Raw genomic sequence first — 16,570 nt, forward strand, 5'->3', positions numbered from 1 at the left:
GTATTTTCATTTTAGGTTTAGAGCTAAAACATGGATAATGGGCCCGTTTTCTTGTTTTTCTCATTATTAATGTGGACAGAGTAGAGAAACTGATTATTCTTTACCCTGACCTCTTTCCGTATGTAATTGTCTTTAATGGTCACATAGGGGCGCTATAGCATCAGCTGGTTGCAACCCTATGGTCGCTACATTAAATGCCTTGTTGATCATTGTTTAATCTACTGTCATCACTTTTGACCATAATGTTGAAAGAATATTTATGCCTGTGAGGAGTTAAGCTTTATATACTAGACTTGCAAAATTCAGTATTAAGGCACTGTTATTTGCTCTCATTTTATTTGCCATAGTGATTTGAAATGCTTTATTTACACGCAGTTTAGTACAAGCCTAGCCATGGTTCACATGACGCTTGTATACAAGCGTCATGGTGCCGAGTCCCCCTGGTCTAAAGTTGTGTTCGATTTTTTCACATTGCCATCTCTCACATAAACATAAACGTTCAGATTTCAAATATAAAGTGCTTACCACCGAGCCGCGGATGTTACAAGGCGATGCGGACCGCGATGAGTACCCGTATCTCCCGTATTGTTCAATAAAAAGCATTTTAATCCCATCGCCGGACATTTTCTCCAAATTGTCTCCGATACTTTCAACCATGCGACACTAATGGTTGGGAGGTGTATTGCACTCTGATACATTACAAAACAAAAAAAAACAAAAAAAGAAAATGGCCGGCGATGGGATTAAAATGCTTTTTATTGAACAATACGGGAGATACGGGTACTCATCGCGGTCCGCATCGCCTTGTAACATCCGTGGCTCGGTGGTAAGCACTTTATATTTGAAATCTGAACGTTTATGTTTATGTGAGAGATGGCAATGTGAAAAAATCGAACACAACTTTAGACCAGGGGGACTCGGCACCATGGACTCGGCACTGTCATGGTATGACAGTCATGTTTCAGGGCTAGTACAAGCCGTTGGTAGACCTAACGTATTTGTTACTATAAATGGTTAAAACAGTAGCTTGAATAGATTCACTTCATACAAGAAATGTTAACAAGTTATTTATTATCGATGAGAATTCATTATATCCCTCAGATTCAGAACCATTTATGGCTGCGTTGAGCTCTACGTAATGACGTCGTTGTACATGACGTAGGCTAGATTGTGCGCCACAGATTTCAGACGAACGCGCTGTAGTCACACAACGTTACAGCTACAGTATGTTATACAGTGACTGTTGACTATGGAGAATCAGCCTTCAAGTTCTTCAGCTGTTTGATAGTTGAAACATCGTATCATTCCAACCTGGAGGGACAGGCAGAGCAGAGCGACCATCGTTACGGTAAAGAACTGGGATTTGGTGCTTGTGGCTCCGAAACTGGACAATTATGGGAGCTGTTTTGGGGGCCTTTTCTATCGCAAGTTGGGTAAGTTATTGCTCATGCAAATGTGAAAGAATGATAATAGTTATTATTATTAATTAATCATTATTAATCATTATTATTATTATTAGTGTACAGAATAATGTTTTGTATTATGTGCAAACTGCAAATAGTTTTAGACTGTAACATCGGGTTGTGTGATGTACGCACTGCGCTGTAAAGCAACAGGTAACGTCATGTTAGTCTTGAAACGGTATTCGTACCACAACCACAACCTACTCTGTGTGTTACAATGAATGAGTGGCCTGAATATAGGTCGCTTGTCTACTATGCGATCATTTTTAAGCGAAATACATTCGCATTACATTATTAGGCCTATTGCTTGCTTTATGTAGGTTATTATGTCATGCATAAGGCACAGTTTTCTTTTGTAGCCTGAAGCTACTTGACTGTATTTTGGCCGAGGCACTGCTTGATTATATAATAATAATGATAATAATAATACTTTATTCGTTGTTAGATGTAATAAGAACGAAATATAAAACATGGTATAAAATATGTAGGATAGTAGTAACATTGATTGAACTAGTTTAGTAGTTTATGAGCTCGGATCACTCAATGAACAATGAACATCACATAGAATGAATCCTGGGGGTGCTAAGTCTCCCTTTCCCCCATACTTCCAAGACAATTAACTTTTATTTGTCTACATGCCTTAAAACATCTGGATCACCAAGTGCTTGGGAGGGCTTCAGTCCACCACATATACCTAGGCTACATTTCTAGACTCACTTAATATCATGCTTCTACAGTAGGCTACAGACACAGGCAAGAGAACATCATATTATCATCAACAGCAAAGGGTTAATCAAACCATGCTGGTTATCAGCTTATACGTGATTAATGGGATTAACTGTGTGTTGTTTCCTTGTTTTCATAAGAAAACACACGCCATGTTCAGAAATAGACTTAGTAAATATCACGCAAACCAACAGAAGCATATTGTTTTGGAACAATATGAAAACTAGACGCGTCGCAATTATGGGAAATTGCAAAGTGTGGTTGCGCCGACGCCGGTCGCGGGTCGCCGCCGCCGGGACTTGAGGAATACGCTTGGAGGAATACCGTCGGAGGCCGCGCGACGTGCCATTCGAATTTGGTGCTGATTGGATCCTGCATTCGTGATACATGCCGTTTTGATTTTAAGAAATAGGCCCCTCCCACTAAATAAATAGGCCCCTCCCACAAATGTAGCAGGCCAATGACATCGTCCTGTAACTCCTGAGATCACCTGCTTTTCATTTTGAGAGGAGTGATCCCCCAAAAATCATGTTTTTGTATCAAACGGTTACGTTTTGCGCAGTTGTGGCGCCCCCTATGGATCAAAGTGGAAATGCTTTTGGTGATTTGTTGAGTAAACCACCCTCGACATGTGATTTAAATTTGGGATCGATTGGACGTTTTGTTTGTGATTTTTGGCATTTTTGGTAAAACGGGCCCCTCCCGCTAAGTTTGGAAGCCAATTACGGACGAACGGTAAAGACTATCAAAATGCCGTTCGGATATATTTATCGCATGGGTCCATAGATGACCTGTACCGATTTGTGTGAGATTTGGACAAAATTTGTAGGAAAAGGAGCAAAAAGTGTGTTTTGAAGAAAATTCAAAATGGCGGAAAATGTATCTTGACGCAAATGGGCGTGGCCTATATGGGGAGTTGCATCATGACCCAAGGAATCCAGGGGAAAAGATTTTTTGATTTTACAACCTACGGTTCAAGAGTTATAGGCCAAAACGTAAAGGGGGCTGTTATAGCGCCACCATGAGGCCGACTGGTGTGATTATTTTTTAAATAATTTTGCAATAAACTATTAACCTCCCCTCCAAGTCTTGTAACTGTAGCCCTTATGGTTTCCGAGAAAAAAATACTTGAATGGGAGTTTTTGCAATTCCCATTAAAGTGGATGGGGAAATTTAATGCACTAATAAATCAATATCAAAAAATCTATCCAGACGCAAATGGGCGTGGCCTATATGGGGAGTTGCGTAATGACCCAAATTTTGATTTTACGACATACGGTTCAAGAGTTATAGGCCAAAACGTAAAGGGGAATGTTATAGCGCCACCATGAGGCCGATTGGTGTAATTATTTGTCCAATAATGTTGCACTAAATATTGAACCTACCCACCAAATCTTGTAACTCTAGCCCTTACGGTCTTTGAGAAAAAAATACTTGAATTTGAGTTTTTTCACTTTTCCATTAAAGCGGATGGGGAAATTTAATGCACTAATCAATCAATATCAATGAAACTATTTAACCAATCTCTTAGCAAAATACAAGCGCACGATTCCAGGTCAAGACGGTCATTTTGAGATATGGCACAACATTGGGGGATAAACTGTTGGAGGAGTAGCAGCCCGAAGTATTGTTTATCCGGATTAATAAAGCACATCCAGTACTATAGTCTGGTTGCCCTGTTAGGGCAACCACACTAATTATAGATAACGAGGCAATTTTAATCTAGGATAAACGTAGACACTTGGAAAGTAGTCAGTTGTCAATCACTAAATTGTAATACTATTTGCATGTATTATAAATGGGTAAAGTACAAGAGCCATGTAGTCGTTAATGGACTAAGGCCAGCTTGTGGCAGCACAGAGATAAGTGAACCTGTATAACATTTATTGTCTCTGTCCAAGTTGATGAAATGCGGTCAAGGCTCAAGGCTCACAACAGCACTTGGAGAGGAAGGAATGTGCTGCTAGATTGTACACCAGTTTGCTGTGGCCTTAATGGTTTCAGCAATTTAAGTACACAAGCATAAAACAGAACAAGGAGAAAATACAGGTCAAAGAAAAGAAACACCAAATACTCAACATTACTCAGCACTTGATATTTCAATTAACAAGCCTATGACCAATGCACATCTTCCCTGATGTGAAGCTATAGCCTCTTGACCGAGGCAGGCCACCCTCTATCAGGGCACCAGTGGTCGGTCATGATGTACACCTGTATAGATGGTTGGTATCTGGCACATATTAACATCGTCTGGTTTCCTGCCTGCTGTGTTGTAAGCTGACCTCACCTAAGCTGGCGTTGAGCGTCTGGCGGTGGTATTAACTTGTTTACAATCTTCCAGGCTGTCCCACATTCTAATCAAGGCAGTTGTCTTAAAGGTGAATTGCAGGAGAGAGGCCAGAATTGTGTGGATTGTAGGGGGCTGTACGCTGCCCTACAAAGCATAAGTACAGTAGCAATACTTTTGGTTGAATTCGAGTTTTGGTCAAAGGTCATCAGCTGTCATGATTTTGGGGGATAAACATTTACTTCATGAATACATGTACAATTAGTGCAAAATCCCAATTACTGTATAAACTGATAGTTTTAACTGGCCTGTTGAAACACTTTAAAGACATATTTATCAGTTTGACAGTTTCTTAGTTACTGCACAAGGCTTTATATGGCAGTACAGTGAGCTGGTAATCAGGCCTTTGGGGTAAATGGATGTGCTTGAATTTAAAAGTGAAACTTATTCCAGTCTTCAGTGCGTCATAATGGGACTTTCCCTCAATCCTGCTGACTTTCTGTTGTCATGCAAGAATGTATAATGATCTAAGGATCCCTTAGATAATACACTTAATAGCCATTAGCTGAATTCATATAAGTAATTTGTTGCAAAATAAACGCATAGAGAGGCTCCAGTCTGTAATTATAGTAGCCACTATCCAGTAGAAGAAATAGAAGTAGAAGACTTCTCTAGTGTACTACTGTACTGTAAGTAAGAAAGTAAGTAAGACTGTAGTCTGGAGACCTTTATCATAATTTTATACAAGAGTAGGCTAAACAATATTATAATATAATAGGTTGACGTGCTATCATGGAAACGGTAAACTATCTCTGCTCCTCACCTTATGTGTCACCGTCTGTCACATAAGGTCACTGTGCAGTCAAGGGATGGTCCCGTCTGCTTTTTATCACATATTGCTGTGGCAACGGCAATCGGTCCAGTTTACAAACCACAGTTTTAGGGTTCTGTTGCAAGTGGTTGTAAAGTTGCAAGTCCTTGCGATGTGAATCTTTGTTCTGGACTGGGCTTAATTTTGTCAACCAACATCTAAGTTCCATATCGTTGCTGTCGGGCAGAAACCTCTTATCTCCATAGTCTAACTTTTTGTCTTTTTTCAAAAATTAATGCCCTACTTCATCATACTACAGCATCACACAAAAGCATTAAAGTAGCAGATCCACAAGCTCGAAATGCGGCGCAAAGCGACGCGTTTTGAGCTTGTGGATCTGCTACTTTATCAATTTTTTTTCATTTGAATCCTGAAAAGTAGCCGTTTTGGACATATGACGTTTCCACCCAACATTATTCATTTACAAGCACCATTATTTTACAAATAGGTGAATACCCTATTTTGTTATAAAGGGAAACTTTTTCCCTTTTTTACGTTTTCAAATGGCTAAAGATTTATGTTAACGACTCGAGTATAACCTTTCTGGTGCTCAACCTTTCTCCGTCCCATCCATCTCTGTGTTTCCTAGGTGCCGTGTCTTTGCAGTGGTGCCACATGCCTGTTGTGCAAATGTTGTCCCAACAGCCGAAACTCCACGGTGACACGAGTCATCTATGCCTTCATGCTGTTGCTAGGGACCATCGTAGCCTGCATCATGCTGTCACCAGGAGTGGAGCAGCAGCTCAGAAGGGTATGATGAAACGCAGCACAGCTTGTTTACATGCATTAGTGGAGATGTAACGAGATTTTGATCTACGTATAACCTTTGTGCTTAGTTAGTTGCACTGTGAAGATGAATAGAACTATCTTCACTTGAGGTACAATGTTTTATTAATAATAATAATAATAATAATAAACTTTATTTATAAAGCGCTTTTTGAAATAGCAATTGATACTAGAGATAGTTCTGAATAATCAGGAAAAGAGCTGTTTGTTGATTTAAATCAAAGGCTAATTCACAAAGACACATACTGTGTAACCAGTGGCATTAAGACAATCCATTCTCCCAATCCCTTCCACTGAGGAGGCTGCTTAGCTTCACCATGGTGACTAATTGAATAGGCTTAATTTATATTTATACTTTTGTCACGTCACTGTGTCACTTGACAAAAATGATTTATTTTAAAGTGTCAACTGGATTTGTAGAATTAGCCTTATCTTTGATAAGTTGTATCTGTGATACACCATAGATTCCAGGTTTCTGTGAAGACGGAGCAGGCTCCTCCATCCCTAGTCTCCAAGTTGATGTCAACTGTGAGATGATTGTGGGTTACAAAGCTGTGTACCGGGTGTGCTTTGGCATGAGCATGTGCTTCTTGGCATTTGCCATTGCCATGATCAACGTCAAAAACACTAAGGACCCGCGTGCTGCCTTCCATAATGGGTAAGCAATTCAACAACTTTAAACAAAATATTTGTTTTGTCTTTGTGACACAATGGTAAAAAAAATTAAATAAGTCACCTCTATTGCTTAATTTCCACCTTTATCAGTGGCGGCGCATGCGCTGGGCAAACAGGGCAATTGCCCTGGGCGCCAAGTCCCTAGGGGCGCCATAGGGCGCCGTGCCACCACAGGTGAAATAGATGTTTTTTATTATTGCGCTCGCTATGACGCCACCAAGCTTCAAGTTACCCAACAGACAGGAGCCAGGAAGAAATACGACAAAGCCACCACGTGTGTGTGTGTGTGTGTGTGTGTGTGTGTGTGTGTGTGTGTGTGTGTGTGTGTGTGTGTGTGTGTGTGTGTGTGTGTGTGTGTGTGTGTGTGTGTGTGTGTGTGTGTGTACACTTACGCGCAATTGTTTGCGGGCGGACGCTATCCCCAGTGTGCATAATGGAGGAGAGGACAGATAGACAGAACACATAGTTTTGCCTTGCTTTTCGTGTTAAGTAGAACTTGATGTTCAGAGGGTGATATGCATGGTGTGTTTGTATCATTCTGCACAACATTGAACGGAGAGCCGTATTTGTATCATTTCACCATACAGAGTCTACTCTCAGAGCCTGACGAAACCTGCCCATTTGCCATAATTTGTCAATTTCGATGTATGTGGACGGTGATGACATTATAACCCTACAGTTCTCATTCTTGCAAACCGGCGCCGCGTTTCTGACTTCTTTTTGCCTGGGGCGCTACAGTACATTGGCTTGTGCTGGGCCTAACCTTTATGAATGCAACAAGGATCATGTGCTTGTGTGTGTGTGTGTGTGTGTGTGTGTGTGTGTGTGTGTGTGTGTGTGTGTGTGTGTGTGTGTGTGTGTGTGTGTGTGTGTGTGTGTGTGTGTATATATATTTGAGAGTTGAGAGATAATCGAGAGTTGCAGCCATACTCTCATACTATTCCTTCCGTTTTCACTTTCTCCAGCTAACTCATGTACTGTATTTATGACACTAGAAATCTTGGAGCTAACTAATCACTAGGGTTTGAGCATTTGAAACTGATTCAGTATGCATGTGAAATATTTCTGTGGACGATTCTTTCGTGATTTGACATTTGATAATAATTTTCACAATGTTCTGCAAAGAAACATTCTGCATGGGTCAATCACTGATCAAATAAAAAACACCACTCTAACTACCTGGCATCTGCATATACAGTATATACAGAATCTTATATAGACAGAGTTTATAGAAAAGAGTTCAAACTAAATTCATGTCACTTGAAAGTGGAACAGATGACTGTATTGTATTATTGGTGACCCAACACATGGACCTTGTGAAGAGAACATTAAACCATCTCACAAGGAGGTTTCCTCCCTAGGGAAGAGATAAGGACAGTTTAGTAGGAGTACAATACATTCTGTGTATTCTTCACAAACATGGATACGTTGACAGTGGGAATGGGAGGTTGTTCTCTTTTTTTCCCGAGGTGAGAAGTATTTGAACTCTAAAGCTCAGGGTCTTTTAAACACTCACAGATAATAATCACTGATTAGTAATAATAATAATTAGTATTCATTATGTCTCTTTCACCAGGTTTTGGTTCATTAAGATTGCTGTCATGGTGGCAGTGACTGTTGGTGCCTTTTATATTCCTGAGGGGCCTTTCACTCACAGTAAGATTTGCATTTTTCTTTTCTTTTCTTCTTTTCTTTTGTGACCAAATAATAAAATTCCCTTTTCAACTAGATACTAGGTATACTATGTATACTATGTATAATGTGTGCGTGCGTGCGTGCATGCGTGCGTGCGTGCGTGCGTGCGTGCGTGAATGCGTGTGTGCGTGTAGATATATCATGTTTTTTCTTTTCTTACCAGTGTCAGGCAAACATGGTACTTCTGAGTGACTGAATGAATACCTGATCAATTGAACAAAACATTTCCTTTCATAGTGGTTTGATTCTATATGATAAATAATTCTTTAGATGTATTCTGTGTTTTCCTTACCTGTGTGTGTGTGTGTGTGTGTGTGTGTGTGTGTGTGTGTGTGTGTGTGTGTGTGTGTGTGTGTGTGTGTGTGTGTGTGTGTGTGTGTGTGTGTGTGTGTGTGTGTGTGTTGCAGCATGGTTTGCGGTGGGTACTTCTGGGGCATTCTGCTTCATTCTGATCCAGCTGGTGTTGCTGGTGGACTTCGCCCACTCATGGAATGAATCTTGGGTAGAGAGGATGGAAAATGAAAATGCCAGAGGCTGGTACGCAGGTCAGTCAACCACAGTTTCTCTCACCAGAGAAATGGTCAGAGAAGAAATGGACAGAAAACTGAACTTAACCATAATGAACCCTAGCATACATAATACTTCCATATGCATCATGTGCCGTTTGGCCAAAGCCTAGAGACTGAGCTCTCGACACATAGAACGCAGTGGCACGTATTAAGTGAGATTGTTACATACATTGACATGTTTATGTTGTAGATATGAAACCAATATGAATTTCTTTGCAAAATGTTTACCTTTCTCTGTCCTCTGTTTGTAGCATTGATGGCAGTGACAGTCCTCGGCTACGTTGCATCGTTTGTTACCATTGTGCTGTTGTTCGTCTTCTACACTCAGCCTGAGGGCTGCCTCATCAATAAGTTCTTCATCAGCTTCAATATGCTGCTATGCATCGGGGCCTCTGTAATCTCCGTAATGCCTAAAGTACAGGTACTGCATAGAAACTGCTAGTGTAATGTTATTGATTTATTTGTGAATTCAAATGTCTTTTTAATTGAATTGCTTTATTTGAAGTGGTTGATTAAAGTGTTGATGTTTAGTAGCGCTGCATGATGTAGACAAATGATCACAATCTTGTTATTGTGTCAGAAATTATAGTTACAGTATACCATGCAATATGAAGTTATGATGTACTGAAACATTTTCAGAAGGTTTAGAATGGTAGATTGTGGTGGGAATGCCTCTAATGTTTTCCTAAATAGAATTCAAATATTTTATTTGTTTCCCTGCATGTGTAGGAATCTCAGCCAAGATCAGGTCTGTTGCAGTCCTCCATCATCACCCTGTACACCATGTATCTGACCTGGTCTGCTATGACCAATGAGCCTGGTGAGAAACTTTAAACTCTGTTTGAAAAGGAAATCTCTGATCTCTGTGAAAGACAAGGAAAACTACCTTACATTACATTTTGAGAATCCACTAGCTACTAGCTTCATACAAAAATTAAAAATAATCAATCATAATTTTCTAATTTACAGTATATGTACATAATCTACATTTGTGGAATAAAATGTGGACCATAGCATTTAAGGTATTACGTTCTCTTTCTCTGACATTACCTGCACTAGCTTTGAAAAAATCCTTGCAGCTAATGGACACATGACCAGTCTCTAACCAATGAGAGAAAGGCACTCAGGTGTTCTCTGGCATGAGCGGTTGTTCAGTTCAGAATCAGAATCAATTATTGTCACATCACAGGTTTACAGGTGTAAAACAGTGGGTGAAATTCGTTTTTGTTATTTCCATAGAAAGGGAAGAAGAAGAAGAAGGGGGGCAAGGGGAAGAGAGGGAGAGAGATCAATAGAAACAAACACATGAATTGACCGCTGACAAGAAAAGGGTATTTCATGCCTAGTATTCGATCGATATTCATCTTTGACTTAAACAGCAGGAGATTGTAGCCGAATAATATGAGCAGTGAGCTGTGGCATTGCACCATATTGTATGGCACAATGCATCATGAGAATACGATGAATAGACAGGGTCATAAAAGTGTTGGTATATTTGTATTATATAAGACTTTAAACAAGAGAACATGGAAAGAGAAACATTTTAGCCTGTCACACATGGAAATTAAAACTGTGGTGGACTAAATATGTGAATGAATGAATGATTGTAAATTGCAGTGCTGGAATGGTGGTCGTCGCTGGTCGAGTAGCCAACCATCCCTCACAATGCAGTGAAGTGAAATGTTGCATTCCATTTTTATAATGACATACGTTTTCCTTTTGTTTAGCTCTGTGTGTTAACTATCATGTAATTAATCAAAGGGGTTCTTTAGAGCGTTATACAATCAAATCAAATACTCATAAACAGGGTGCTTGAGCAGGTCTGCATAATCTGGAAAAGTATTGAATCATAAATGTATTTTCCAGACCTGGAAAATACGTTTTGCTCACAGTAATATATACATACAAAAGTTGACAAAGCACAAAAAAAGAAAACTTCAACTACCCTCCTCTATCCAACCACTCCACTCCAGATCGGAAATGCAACCCCAACCTGCTCAGTATCATCCATCAGATTGCTGTCCCTACACTGGCCCCTTTGGAGATTGAAAACCAGACAGCCGTGGTGATCATCGGTACAGAGGAGCCGATCATGACGTCCCCGCATATCCCATGGTGGGATGCCCAGAGCATTGTGGGGCTGGCCATTTTTGTGCTCTGCATCCTGTACTCCAGGTAGAACCACTCCTATTGGATGGGATGGATTAGTAATACATGAACACAAATTTATTTGGAAAGGTAGATGTAATTTGGCCTAATGGTCCTTGAATTTGGAATCTGGTATAAAACCAATATGTCAATACTTGATTTCACCTGCATTCACCACAACTGACAACTGTGATTATAAATAGAATCCTATTAACACATCGGGTGCCAAACACGGTCTGAACCGTGTTTGCGCAGAGTAGCGGTCCGGTGCCGAACACGGTCCAGACCGTGAAATATGTGTTTTTGTTTTTTTCGTTTTTCTCCACACGGGCGGGGCTAGAGCAGCTCTGGGAGTACCCATTGTGATCCTGAGAAGGATCGGCCAGATAGATCACCGGAAACAAAAACATGGCTCCCATCCACTTCCTGTCTATTTCCTTCTTTAAAACGCCTATATCTCCGAATCTGTTTCCGGTGGGGAAAACCGGTCATGCGCGATGCGCGATCCCCCCCCATTGTAACTCGCGAGTGAAATGTTATCGTTCCAGGCTGTAGCCAGGGTCATCGCGCTACATGAATGGATGCTTTTTTTTACATGGATTTGCTCCTCGTGGAGTTTAGAGCTTTAAACATGAAAGCGCAGTCAATGGGGAGAATGCTGGCACCCAACGTAAGTTGTTATGAAAAAATGCTGCCACCCAATGTGTTAAATAGGATTCTCTTCAACCTGACATAATCTGGTGGAAGGGATTTAATTGTGTGCATGGGGTTCTCATCTTAAACAAGCTTAGTGCTTAATGAGAGTTTCCAGTTTAGTAGACCTTGTATTGTGAATTTGTACTTCCATGTACTGTTATGTACTGTCATGTACTATTCTCATGTCTTTCTAAATAAACTACATCAATCAATCTCTTAATGAATAAATACGTTTTTCACATGACTAATTTTAAGTGTTTTACATACTGTTGCAATGAACAGTTTCTAACTGGACGTGTTCAATCTTCTCCTGCAGCATCCGTTCATCCAACACCAGCCAGGTGAATAAGCTGACCATGGCCTCCAAAGACTCAGCCAGCCTGGCAGAGAGTAGCTGCAGTAGCACAGACTTATGTGAAGATGATCGGGGGCCCAGGCGGGTGGAGGACAATGAGAGGGACATGGTCCAGTATAGTTACTCCTTCTTCCATTTCATGTTGTTCCTGGCCTCTCTCTACATCATGATGACTCTCACCAACTGGTACAGGTTGGTATATTCTTTCCCATCAAAAGCAGACTTTAGACAGTGAGGGTTTGGCCTATTTTCTATTAAACAAGATGGGGTCTAATAACGGAGTGGTTTACCCTCTTATTGACAGCTTGACTCTGAAAGAGGCTAGCAGAAGATGCAAGCCTTGTGCATGACTGCACTTAACTTTTGCTAGTAGATACTGAAGTTATAGTGTCAAACAGTTGTAGGTTAAAGTAGTTAAAGTACTGTGTGTGCAAAATAACTTTTTTCACTGATCTGTCAAGCGGTTTGTGAGATTAACTCCGGACAGTCGGACAGAAAAGACAGATACAAACACGAACGACCCTCTAATAGACAGCTACCCTCTTTCAGAGCCATGCCGTAAAATAATATTGTAAAGACTAGAGTTTAGGTTTGCCTAACAACAAACAAAAGGGAGATAGAAGGGATGCTCAACCATAGGTACAAATGTGACAGCACATGACCAGCAGAGAATGTAATACTAATCTTACTCTCAGGCTTTATTCCAGTGGTTCTCAAACATTGTCATGTGAAGGACCCCCAAATCTGAAAAGAAAATAGTTGAAAATAGTCAATCTACAAGCTCACAACCCGTCGCAGGATGCATTGTGAGATTGTAGATCTGCTATTTTCAAATAGCTGAAGTCTAAACTAGGGTTAAAGTGGTTAAACCTTTTTTTAATCCAATCTTTTTAATATTTTTATCCAATATATATATATATATATATATATATATATATATATATATATATATATATATATATGTTTTGTATATTACCATAAACATGTAGACCACAAGCACATATGAAGCCATCATTATGGATCAACATCCATTAAATAATAATAATGATAATGATAATGATAATGATAATGATAATGATAATGATAATGATAATGATAATAATAATAATAATGATAACATACTACCTCATACACTATATGTACATTACAATGACACCAGTGACAACTAGTAATACTTATAGTAATAATAGTTAAGAATAATAGTAATAAACAATTAAATAAGTAAATATTCAGAAAAGAAAAAGTAAAAGGACAATAAGTACTCAAATTAATAATCACCAGCAACAGAATAAACTGACAAAACGAGGGGAAAATACCAAAAACGACATATACATGACAAGTACATGACTTACAGTATAGTCAAGACAGAAGCAATACTATATATAGAGAAATTAAATAGAGATATGATTTTAATTTCAAACATATTTTTTAATTAAATTAAATAAGAGGCTGAATGATCTCAATGGCTTTAGTCCAAATGGCCACTGCATCTGCTCTTGCCCCATTCATTCTGGCAGTCGATCTTTCTAACTGATTTTGATGGTATACTAACTAACTTTAGCTGGGGACCCCGTGGAACTCTCTCAAGGACCCCTGGAGGTCCCCGGACCCCACTTTGAGAACAACTGCTTGATTCCATTGCTTCAAAATCACATGATGTCTTATAGTCTTAAGTCACATGATGCCTTCAGTCTGAACAAGGCACATGACATCTTCTTTGGTCTGAAAAATAGCTATTGAGAAAGAGAGCTATTACACTTCCATAGATTTACGCTGTAAACACAGAATATTCATATAATATTCGATATTCAATAATTTATTACCAAAAACAACTTACACTTGATTTGCAATTTATTTAGGTGTGCTCTGAGATAACAACAAGAACAAGAAGAATGCAGAATTAACACTTGTCATTGGGTGACTGACCAATAGTTCCAAACACTACTGTATACAGTAGTTCCAAACATTGAGTCCTCATAATGGGTGTAGATGAAGCACATGCGATACATGAACCACGTGTTCGCATCACAGCAAGATCAAAGAGCAAGTATTGTAAGTCTCTCTTTCAATGGGCCTGGTCTGAAGAAGATGTCATGTGACTTAGAAATGCCAGTCCTGCAAAGGAACAAAACCTGAGTATTTTCAGTTTTTACAATCTCCGCAATTTACAATTTCCATTATTGAAAGTTGTTTTTGGACGAATCTGAATTTCAATTGTAAAAACTAATCACTTTTCTAATTCTCCATCTGGTTTGGTGCTTGACAGCCCTGACGCAGACTACAGTGCCATTTCCAGTAAGTGGCCAGCAGTGTGGGTAAAGATCACATCCAGCTGGGTATGTTTGGCCCTGTACATCTGGACTCTGGTGGCCCCCATGCTTCTCACCAACCGCGATTTCAGCTGAACAGCGCTCAGCCACCAGTCTGTCCCAGTCCACACAGACCTGGTTCTTTACTTCACATAAACCATGACCATATTGCCTATATTTCAATGTAAAAATTGTTTTGAATGTTGTAGATGTTGATTGGTTGGTGGTGACATTGGTGATGTAATAATGCCCGATATATACTTTGTCGTATGAGTGCCATGCGCTGAAAATAGCTGATCTACAAGTTCACTATGTGTCGCAGATACAATGCGCTGTCAGCTTGTACATCAGCTATGTTCAGTGCTTGACACTGTCTTATAACAAAGTATAAATTATGCATTAGCCATTAGGTGTAGTAATTTCACCCATAGATATAGCATTTAACGGACATCCAGTGTTGAAAGCAGAAACAACCCTCCTTGTTACAAATACATTCCAGCTATAATATTTTAAGTTGATATTATATGAATGTCCAAAGTGAAATATGACCATTTTTGTTACCATTAATTACTCTCAACAACCTACAGTTATTTGCTTACTCCACCAGAGCACAGTACTATTGCAATTATATTTAACTCTCCAGTCATGCACTTGCTTTGTCACAAATAGCTTTATTTAGAGTCATGCTTTGTAGTTTATATTACAAAATGTGTACATAAGCCAATGAGGCTCTGTGAAGTCTCACATCTTTGAAAATTCCATTATTTCAAAGTATCTCTTTATTGTATTATTTAAGTTTAATTTATTTGTTGTAATAGTGTCTTGATAGTTTGCTGCTATGCCTTCCAATGCCTTATACAGTGTCCGTAAATTATTTTTGTGATGTGTTGAATTGAGGGCAGTGTTAAATATATGAATGTGGTAAACCAGTTTTTGTTTGAAACTACATTCCTGACATAATGATTCAAAATCAACTTAAGCCTCTGCCAAATATTTGATTTTCTATTATTTGTCTTTAATATGTAATTGTCAGAATATAAAATAAATCCTAACATAGTGACTGAAATAAGTAGCATACCAATCAATATACTAAAGCCCAAATATGTAATTAATTGTGAGATAAAGAAATATATATATATTTAGAGAATACTTTATATGCAAACGGTTCTGTACATTACAACTACATTTATTTTAACCAAAAAGGTAATCCAAAAGCATTAAACCATTCTAAATAAATACCGAAATGTATTTGAACACTTAAGTGTGCAATTAATTGTAACACAACAGTAATACCCAAATGCCTTGTAAGTTATATAGAAATTCAGTAATTACTCCGGTCATAAAAAAGTTCTCCATTTTAGATAGCATCCTAGCGCTTTAGAGACATTGATGGAATACTACTTTCTAAGTAAATAAATCATTTTGATACAATTTTAAGTTTTTGTCTTGATTTCACTTTGTTTTACAAAGCATGCATTTGCTGTCCATGTGTTACCTGTATCAGTTGAACATAATATTGTATATAAGATAGATATTACTCTGTTAAAGGAGAATTTTGTCAACAACAAAAAAAAGAAGTCTCGCTAGACGAGATTGAAATCTTGAGATTTCAATCTCGTCTAGCGAGACTTATATATATATATTTTTTCTTTTTTGGTTGCATAGTGTTCTGTCACTATGAACGTCAGATCTCTCAAAAAAAAATAAAAAAATATTAAAGTATGCGATCTAGCGCAAGGCCTATCCGTGCACGTTTTAAGCTGTGGCGGACCCGGGATGGAGTTATGAAATTGTTCTACTGTACCATTCATCCTAAGATATCATAACATCATAGATGTATAAGTATAGCATGTTACAACTAGCCAACACTATTTATCAACATATAGTACAAAACATTTACATTCTCCATTACAATTTAAGTAAGTAATGTACTGTATAAAACCAAGCAAAACAGTATCCATTTTCTAACTATATAAGCAATGTGTCAGTT

General features: G+C 38.8%; 1 protein-coding gene across 1 annotated transcript; it reads left to right on the plus strand.

Annotated features, from left to right (window-relative positions):
• Positions 1-1,188: 1,188 nt before the first annotated feature.
• Positions 1,189-16,011, plus strand: serinc3 (serine incorporator 3). The gene is made up of 10 exons (XM_080424892.1): positions 1,189-1,433; positions 5,937-6,098; positions 6,598-6,791; positions 8,385-8,464; positions 8,911-9,048; positions 9,324-9,493; positions 9,802-9,892; positions 11,046-11,247; positions 12,233-12,463; positions 14,538-16,011. Exons 1-10 carry the CDS (start codon positions 1,395-1,397, stop codon positions 14,674-14,676), a joined length of 1,446 nt encoding a protein of 481 aa, XP_080281018.1. The 5' UTR covers positions 1,189-1,394; the 3' UTR covers positions 14,677-16,011.
• Positions 16,012-16,570: the final 559 nt, after the last annotated feature.

The sequence above is a fragment of the Gymnoscopelus braueri genome (genome assembly GCF_963280865.1).
Source record: "Gymnoscopelus braueri genome assembly, chromosome: 3".
Classification (NCBI taxonomy): Eukaryota; Metazoa; Chordata; class Actinopteri; order Myctophiformes; family Myctophidae; genus Gymnoscopelus; species Gymnoscopelus braueri.